The sequence below is a fragment of the Triticum urartu genome, chromosome 1A (assembly GCF_056163025.1).
Source record: "Triticum urartu cultivar PI428250 chromosome 1A, HENAU_Tu73, whole genome shotgun sequence".
Classification (NCBI taxonomy): Eukaryota; Viridiplantae; Streptophyta; class Magnoliopsida; order Poales; family Poaceae; genus Triticum; species Triticum urartu.
Window position 1 is genome coordinate 110,308,739 of NC_141873.1, and position 9,486 is coordinate 110,318,224.

Genomic DNA, 9,486 nt, shown 5'->3' on the forward strand with positions numbered 1-9,486 from the left:
AAAATACGTATTTATTACTCCCTCCGTCCCATGATATAAGAACATTTTTAACACTACACTAGTATTAAAAACGTTTTTATATTTTGAGACGGCGGGAGTAGCAAGTGTTGAACTGTCAATCGAGCGCCACGGTTTGAAGTTGAATTTGGGTGGTTGGTGTGGTCATCAACTATAAACATTGATTTAGGTTCCATAATGCGATACAGTCTTGCATTTTGCTTGGTCTTGCGGTGACTTTTTTTTCTTTGATCGGGGAAGTCTTGCGGTGACTTTAGTAAGGCATTTTTGTGAAGGTGTGTATTAGGTAGGACTGTTTAGGTTCCCGGTTGTTGTGGGTTGTATTTCTTAGACTTTATTATCTGAGTATATTGATGTAAAACAAAGTAGATGGTTCTGGACAATCTGTGAGCAATCAGAAACTCATAAGAAAAATCAAGTGTCATTGGAGTTAATTACAGAAAACCATCACATTTACGGCTAGGTCTGCAGAAAACCACCCGATCATTAATTTTTTGTAAAAATCACCATGTTTTCAGTAAACGTTTTACAACAAAAACTGATCTCATGATTTGTCCTGTTTGATCACTTTCTGACCCCTGAATTTAAAAAAGAAAAGCACAACACCTCCCCGGAGTTGGTCGGGGACTGGAGGCGCGGCCACGGCAGGGCAAGGCGCTGGCCTTCAAGGCCGCGAGCAGCAGCCGACTTCCGGCGGACGGCAGGGCCATGATCGACAGCGTGCTCCTCGGCGTCGAGGTGTCTCTGTCTCAGCTGCCATCCTCATCCGACGTGCTTTGTATGAGAAACCATTGGATTAGAAAGCCCGGCAATGGAAAGTATAAAAGATAGCCGGCTACAAAATATTTATTAGCAAGTGTCAATCCGTCGACCCAGTCATGCGTTTTGAAGTTGAACTCCGGGGGTTTTCAATGATTTAGGTCCAATAATGTGAAAAAAAATTTACCAAGAGGAAGAGGTTCAATAACGCGATTGCAGTCTTGCATTCTCGTTGGTCATGTGGTGACATATGTGAGACATTAATTTCGTGAAGGCGGGACAGTGTATAGGTTCCTGGTTGGTGCCGGTTAGTCTGGTCAACCAGCAAGCACTACAAACCCCCTTCACATTTTGGCTTCCGTTCCAACAGCAGCTAATCCACGCCTAGTTTCAGCGATCGGCTTGTCCTCTCAAGGTTAGTTGTGATCTTACCAACATAGTCTTTGTCAATTGGTGTCCTCTCTAGCTAATTTGCATATTCTTTGAGTTCTCTTGTCGTATTAGCGTCGCCATTCTTAATCTCCTCAACTCCTCGCTAGTCTTCTAGTGCCAAACTCCCTGGCAAAACATGCAGCGGCAAACTTCGCGTGATATCAAACTCCTTGGGTGCTCCGGCCAGGGAGCAATTACTCAATTGGGCTAGGAAAGAAGGGCGATTGGATAGGTGAGTTCATAGGATTAATAGTCAAAAGAGCTTGAGGCACAGGTCTGATGTGATGTGCCTACACTGCCACAACCGGTCTTGATAAAACTGTCATCTTGCTTTACATTCAAGTTATCAGGTCTTGATATCTTGAAGTAGGAGTTATATGGTTAACACAGAGTTATAGGGTCAAAAATCAACATAAATCATGACAGCATGTGTTGAGTTTTGATAAACTGAAGATTAACACAGAGTTATATGGTTTTATCTTCTGGGTCAAAAGCTTGATTTATGCAGTACATGCTTTCATTCCCAATACATTTCAGATATTCAGCTTTTTCATTAACTGTACAAAACTGTCATCTTGCTTCTGATTCATCTGATCAGGTCTTGGTGCGAATCATGTCTGAATGCATCTCCAAGCAGAAGATTAATACAGAATTACATGGTTTTCTTTTCTGTGTCAAAGGCTTGATTGATGCTCTATATCATTTAATTTCCAATGCATCTCAGGCATTCAGCTCTTCTCCGTAACTGTATATACTTTACCATCCTAAATTTGAGTTACTGTTGGTTAATATATCGCCACTGAAGATGTACAACATGCCCATATTTTTTTTTACTATACTCATATGTGCTGTTTGTAGCCGTTGCACTTGCTCTAATTCTTTTCAGCCAAATTCTTCTTATCACCACTGCAAATTGGTCTTACATGTCATGGTAACTTTGTAATGTTATAGGTTAGGGGGATGTCACTTAAAGTAATTTTCCAATGTTGTCTGTTAAATGGAATAATGGAGAGGTTGCCCTTAAGAAACATACTATTTTCTCCAAATGTAGTTCACTTTTTTTTAGAAAAGGATGATGACCCCCGGCCTCTCCAAATGTAGTTCACTAGCCACTAGTAATATAGATATTGATCAATTTTGTAGATAGGGAGTTTATTACATAGTTTGATTGGGGATGAGCATTGCTCTTGAATCTAAAAAAATACAAGTGGACTTCTTCAAACTTTTTATCATCAATGACATTAACCAATTGATATTGCAGACTCAACAACACAATAATTCTCTGAAGTTTGGAAAGTGTTTCATTTTTTTCCTTTGCATGAAACACTGTGATGGGTGAGGGTGTGTATAAATAGAGTAATACCACCAAGAAAAGATAAAAAAATGCTACACAGTTGATGTCATGGAACATCTGAAAACCACAGTTGTTACAACCACACACCGGTAGATATCCGGCAGTGGAGGAGAAAAGTTTTTTTTTATTAAAAAACATATCATTCCTACAAAGCCAAAGCGACCAAACTAAAGCTTCCGCCCCCATCCGGATTAGGATTCTAAGATTGCGATCCACGCCCCTTAGTCTTAGGCAACAAAAGAATTATCCAACTGAGCCTAAACAAGCCAAATTAACCGGCATGTAAGAGCTCAAGCATACCCATAAGATTGTCCTTGATGACTTCCCAGAAGTTTTGATAGATTTCATCAAGCTCTCCAGGTTGGGAGCCTTGTTAAGCTATATTTGAATCACATCATTCCTCACCTCTTTAGTAAAAGGAGACTTGAGAATGTCATTTTCCTCATCAGAAACTTGAGGGATATCATCCATTGGGGCCTCATCCAACGAGAGATTGCATCTCTCCTATGAGGCCCCGAACATATCTCTATAATATTTTGTTATGTATGCCTTGAAATCATCTTGGCCCTCCATCCTGCCATCATCTTGTTGAAGACTACAGGTAAAAGAAAAAAAAATCATATGCTAGGCATTGGCCACCAAATAGAAATATCTTGTATTACCATTTCAGTTCTTAGTCTCGTAGTCTCGCATAAGCTATGCGATCTGCTCGTCTGATTGGCTCTTAAGCTCAACCTCGTGGTCACATGGTGTGCGTACTTTCGCTATCTTATCAAGCTTTTCAATAATCGATGAAAGGTGTGGATTATTTTTCTTATATATGCCACTGTTGTGCCCATACATAAGGCATGTCAGATTGGGAATATTGATTTGATCTACAAAATTTCTTGTCACTAAGCACCGGTTTCTTCTGCAATACCGATAAACAAAAAAAAATTGGTCGTAATCTTGCTGCAAACTTCAAATAAGACACGTTAAGACAAAATGCACATGTTTATGTCTAAGCGGTCCTCTTAGGGCAACTCTAATCAATCACCTAAAACTTAAAGGAGTAAACGGCCGAGTAAAGTTAGTGGAGTAAAATTTTACTCTACTAACGGTGGCAGCACCTGACCGATCCCCTAAACCCCTAAAAGTTAGTGGAGTAAAAATAAAATTGTCTCGATTTTGTGTCCTAGCTGCACCAACTTCAAGTACTACACAATACATATCTTAAAAACATTCAAATTGAAGTATGCATAGCATAACCGTTACCTTGGAACCTTGGTGGTTGCTTCGGTCACCCCCACAACCTCCTCCTCCTCCTTGGCCACCTGCTCCTCGGCCTCCTCGTCCTCCATGTCTTGGGTGGCCGAATGATCCCAAAACGAGTCGTAGTTGAGCTCATCAAGGCCAATGGCAGCCCAGGACTCCAACGATGCGAGGAATTCGGCCGTGTTCATCTCCGTGCTACAATATCAAAGCAAACACAATCAAAAATCATTACCGATCACCAACAATCACTATCGGATACCGACTCGACGCGAGGTTTTTATTTTTACCTTGGTGGCATTTCATCGAGCACTTGGCGGCCGTGATTCTTGTTGCCGGTTGTGGCCGCCGCTCGCGCCGGAGCAGTCGCCGTAGGGCCCCCGGAGGTGCAGCACTAGTCGTCGGCCTAGGACGAGGCGCCGCTTTGGCTTTCTTCATCTTCTTCTTCTCGGCCGCCTCCGCGAGCGCCGACGGCTTTCGAGCCTGTTTGCCTCCGGTAGGTGCGGCGGGAGGGCGGCATGCCATCACCGGAGAGGCGGTGGCCACCTCGGACACCATTGGAGCGGTTGGAGGAGCTTGGACACGTGGCTGGGTCTTCTTCATACCCAAACTCTTCTTATTCGGCAACGGCAGCGCGTGGGTGGTTTTCAGCGGCGAAAGGTCGGCGCCGGTGGCCGGCGGGTGAGGGAAGGGGCCGGGCTATCCATTCCGGTCGGTCTGGCGGTGATCGGTGGCGGCTGCGTCAGCGAGAGACAGTGTTGCGCAGGAGAGAGGCGTCAGTTTTACTCGGCCGCGGCGGGGTGGAGCAAATTTAGGGAAATTTTGAGAGAAATAGGGAGGTGGAGTAAAAGTTTTACTCCGCTAAGCAGGATAAGGGATCGGCTATGTGCGCCGTAAGGGAGTAAACCAGAAATATTACTCCCTTATGGCCTTTTAGGGGATCTGTTAGAGTTGCCCTTAGAGCTGATCCGGAGTTTAACTCTGCTTGAGTGAGGATTATCTAGTACCATTGCTCTTAACATCGAAATGATCTTGCGGTCCTTCATTTATTTTTTATTTTATTATATACTTGATGACCTTGTCAATTACTTTCTGTGATTCAAAATACTCCATAGGGCATTCTTGAGTACAATTTTGTTGCCAAAATATAACGAATTCTAGGTACCGTGGACCAGATTCTCTTGTCATAATCGACAGAACTAACAATCATATCCTCTTTCTCTCCCACATCAAAACAATATGCACATACAGAATGGAAATGTTCATTGAAATTACGTGTATGCACATGCAGAATGTAAATGCTCATTGGAACCGCAACAAGGTACTCCCTCCGTTCACTATTATAAGATGTTTAGGATATTTTAATATAGACTATATATAGACTAAAATGAGTGAACACACTAAGATGTCTCTATATACATCCATTCAGAAAAAAAGTTAAAACATCTTATAATAGTTTTTTTTTTGACGGGAACATCTTATAATAATATGGTGGGAGAATTTTTTCGTGTACTCTCTCTTATTCAGTACTCCATCCGCTCGGAATTAATTGTTAGAGAAATGAAGGTATTTAGACGTATTTTAATTTTACATACATATATTTTTATCCATTTCTGCGACAAGGGGGTGGGGTGGAGTGCAAATCTTTGAACCATTCGCCCTTATCACGTACTCTGACGCTTTTGTGGTGAAAACAGGAGGAACCCCAAGTTGTTAATTATAAGAAGCGCGTACCTGGAGCAGAGACATTCGTACCGCTCGTCCAATACGTCAGTAGACTGAAACCAGTTATGCACATCGTCTCTCCTGTCGGTGAGATGAGGGGAAGGACACATCAGGTGGTGACTGAAGAAGGCAGGCGCCTCGTGGCTTCACTCATCAGAACTCTGCACGATTTCCACAGAGCTGGCAAGTGCCCCGAGCGATTTTGCGCATCAGACATTGCCGTGACATCTACTGGTAGGGTGAAACACACAAATATAGGCCCTGTTTGGTTGGGAACTAAAATTGCCACGCCTAAGTTGAGGTGCTAGCCACACCTGTGACACGCCACAGAAAGTGTGGCGGGCTAAACGAACGCCACACATTTGGCAAGAATGTTTGCTGTAGAAGCTCTTTCGCACTGTGGCGAGCCAAACCTGCATGCAGAACCAAACACCAGCCTAAAAAAGTGTGGCCCGCCACAGCTTTGGCGTGGCGATATATGGCTGAGAACCAAACGGCTGCTATAATCTTGCTACGAGGGAAGACCGATGAACTGGTACTCAGAAACTACGAGGATGCCCGCGATATTTTTTAGAAGACTGTGTTCGACGGGTATGATTCAGCTCTTATCCTGAAGACATTAAAGCAACTTCAATGGGGCGATCCATTTCGTCCGTCCGTGTTCGTTTGGATCGACGCGGACAAAAATGGCGGTCCAACGCGCCGACCTAAACGGATGCGCGTCCGTTTTTCGTCCGCGGGCGACCCATTCCAGGCCCATTTTTGAGCCGGATTTGCGTCGGCGTGAACACGAGACGGACGCGCGCGCTCGCCCTCTTTCCTCACCGGGCCCGCTGGACGGTGGCACATTGGATTCACACCCTCGCCCGCCTGCTACGTCGCCGACGCCGCCGGCCATTTTTTCAGATAAAAATAGATACATAGATAATTCTAACGTACACAGATAAAAAGAAAAGACCACTACTCATCGATTTCTGACTCTGACTCGGTAATGTCCTCCTCCGATGTCTGAATGTAGGCGTCAGTATACGCCTCGTCTTCAAAGTTCCAACCCATCGTTTCTCGTAGCTTCATTTTCAATTGAGCTGTCTGCTTCCGCGAACGCATGTCCTCCCGATAGGCGGCTCGCTCCCTCCTCCTCGCGTCCCTCTCCGATCTCAATTGATTGTAGAACTGGCGCTCGTCGACGATGTCCTGCGGGTAGCCTCCACGCCACAGCACCAAGGCTTCCACGTCCTTCTCTGCGATGGCGAGGCGACGCTGCCGCCTCCGGTGGACACGACGATCCTCGTCGGTGAGAAGCCGCGGGAGAGGCGCCAGATCCTGCGCCCGCTGGTTCGACACATTGGAAAAATTCATATCTCGACGAGGCCTCAGGAGGCGCCACGCCGCCGCGTCGTGCGCGCGGACCGCCTCCTCTGCGGTGTCGAAGGTGCCGAGGACGAGACGTTTCTCGCGAAACCAGATCTCGGCGGAGAAGGCGCCGGAGCGCGCTCGCGGACTCCACGAAAATCCGAAGCGCGTAGGCGGCGGATCGACATGGTGGCGCAGAGGCGGCGAGAGTGGGCGGCCGACAGAGTGTGGAGAGAGCGCCTTCTTTTATAGCGAGCGCCGGCCGCGGCGCGCGCGCGAACCTTTCCCGCCCGCTGGAGCGTCAAAACCAGCGCGCGCGAACCTTTCCCGCGTGCTGGAGCGTCAAAATCAGGGCGACGGCACGATGTTAAACGCGCGCGGTCATGAAAATGGGTCGGCCTGTTGGACACACTACCGACTCAAAACTAAAAAAGGGCGGACGGCAGGCGGGCGGCCGACCCAAACGGACAAAAACGCCGTCCATTTGGGTCGGCTCGTTGGAGTTGCTCTTAAGCACTTGTTGCAGCTGATGACATCCCCCGGTGCAATCTGTGCGGAGTATGTCATAAGCACGCATGCTTCTCTTGTCCCTCTTAGTAACAGGTATCAGTTCTATCTTGATATGTGTGACCATATCACATCTGTGCTGGATGGCAGCCCTGAGCAAAATGACATCCTTAGTTCTCTGCCCTATGGTGACAAGTGGGTAGAAAAGTTGGAAGGCAATCTTCTGCTGGAGGAGTCGTTCCACCGCAGCGGACCATACGACACCGAAGGATCAGCCATGACCTTTCTGAAGTTCTATAGGGACACGCTCATGTGTCGAATGGAAAGTTTTATGAAGCCTTTGAAGAGCTTTCCAGGGGTGAAACCGTTGGAGTACACAAAAGGCGATTTTGAAAGTGTCTTGTTGGTTACCTATCCGATGTGCCTGCCGAGGATGCAAGAAGAGCTTGAAAAGCATAAGCAGTTGAGGGATTTGAATCTTCACAACCTGACCTTCATTTGATGCCCGCTTCACTACAGGAGACTCAGTTTATTACTACTACTGTACTGTGGCTTACTGGCTTGTGATCTTGTATTGTGGTCATCCTTGAAGGAACTTGGATAGTTCTTATGTTTTCCTTCTTATTTTGACCTAGCTAAGACGAGGAGCCATGTGGTTCTGTTTAAGAATCAGTGGTCTGCTGTATATATCTCAGACTTCAGTATCTTGCTGTATACAGATTATGAACGTTGTTGCATACTGAATAGTACGTATGTTGTATGCTGAATAGATACGTTGTTGTATACTGAAGATTCTTTTTAGATAGTCTGTGGGTAATTCGGTGCACACATGAAAGATGTAGTTCAACTACTGTTTCTAGTTGTGTGCCAATTATACTCTTGTAGTCCATGGAAGAAACTACTATTGTGTGGCATTTGGTCAATTACTATTGTACCCTTTCTTTCTTCAACCCCGCTTCGGTACCCCACCCCCCTCTTATAAAACGTATAAAGAGCAATATCGACATTTGGCAAATCGTATCCACTTACGTATGTATTATGGGTACATACAACCGAGGAGTAGGCTCCGTCCTGGGCTCGGACCATTCACATTTTTTCCTTTCTTTTGAGCCTCAAAAAATACTGCAACATTTGGGATTCAAACACATAATCAAGCGGTTTAATTCCGACCACACTTACCAGTTGGAACATAAGGCTTATTTTACTTAGTATTACTTCTTTTTCTTCTTGTTGTGTACATTTCCGATTCAAGTTCTATGAGGTTTTCTGAGCGTTTTTTCTTTTGGTTTTTCCATGCACGGTTTTCGTTCGGATTCCCTTTCCTATTCCTTTTTTTGTTTCAGTGTTATTTTTATTTATTTTATTTTTTCCATGAACTTTTTTTCTGAATTTGTTAAATTTTCAAAAATTTAACTTAACATTTTTTCAAATTAAAAACTTAACTTAACACTTTTCCAAATTTGCGAACATTCTCCAAACTAGTGAAATTTTTTTGACTTCATGAACTTTAAAAATGTTAACTCATGAACAATTTTCAAATTCGTAAACTTTTTCAAACTTGTGAACTTTTTAAAAATCTATGAACTTTTTTTTCCAAATTCATGATCATTTTAAAAAATTTACTCGTAACAATTTTCAAAGTCGCAATCTTCTTCCAATCCATGAACTTTTTAAAATTTAATTCATGAATAATTTTTGAATTCGTGAACTATTTTTCAAACATGTGAAAGCAAGCGGCCAAAGCGAGCGAGGGTGCGAATCTGGAAAGCGGGCGAGCGAGCTGGTGCAATATTGGGCCGTAGCCCGCTGCATTGCGCACCAGCGCCAACTTCCTAACCGGCGCTGAAAGCGCTGCCTAGGAGCTCCCCACATTGACGGCGCCACGCACAAGAATTTGTTCGGAATTTCAATTTTTTTTCCTTTTCACATATTGTTAGAAAATATATAACTTTTCGCATTTCAAAAAATTGTACAGAAATTTCAAAATATAATGTATCTTTTAAAATTGCTCAGAATGTCAAAGCATGAACACTTGTAAAAAAATAGCGAACAAAGTTTTGAATACAAACAACTTTTGGAAAATACAA

At 44.3% G+C, this 9,486-nt stretch overlaps 1 protein-coding gene and 1 long non-coding RNA gene across 4 annotated transcripts; both read left to right on the forward strand.

Moving 5' to 3' along the window:
• Window positions 1–533: 533 nt before the first annotated feature.
• LOC147990279 (uncharacterized) lies at window positions 534–2,078 on the forward strand. 3 transcript variants are annotated; one of them, XR_015604760.1, is made up of 3 exons: window positions 958–1,192; window positions 1,317–1,441; window positions 1,808–2,078. It is a non-coding gene; the product is annotated as an uncharacterized LOC147990279 (long non-coding RNA). The 3 variants fall into 3 exon arrangements; XR_015604752.1 differs by having other exon boundaries at window positions 534–1,441; XR_015604740.1 differs by lacking the exon at window positions 1,317–1,441 and having other exon boundaries at window positions 534–1,192.
• Window positions 2,079–3,614: 1,536 nt separating this feature from the next.
• Window positions 3,615–8,206, forward strand: LOC147990280 (uncharacterized). Its single transcript, XM_087514933.1, has one exon. It carries the CDS (start codon window positions 6,786–6,788, stop codon window positions 7,899–7,901), a length of 1,116 nt encoding a protein of 371 aa, XP_087371059.1. The 5' UTR covers window positions 3,615–6,785; the 3' UTR covers window positions 7,902–8,206.
• The last annotated feature ends 1,280 nt before the right edge of the window (window positions 8,207–9,486 follow it).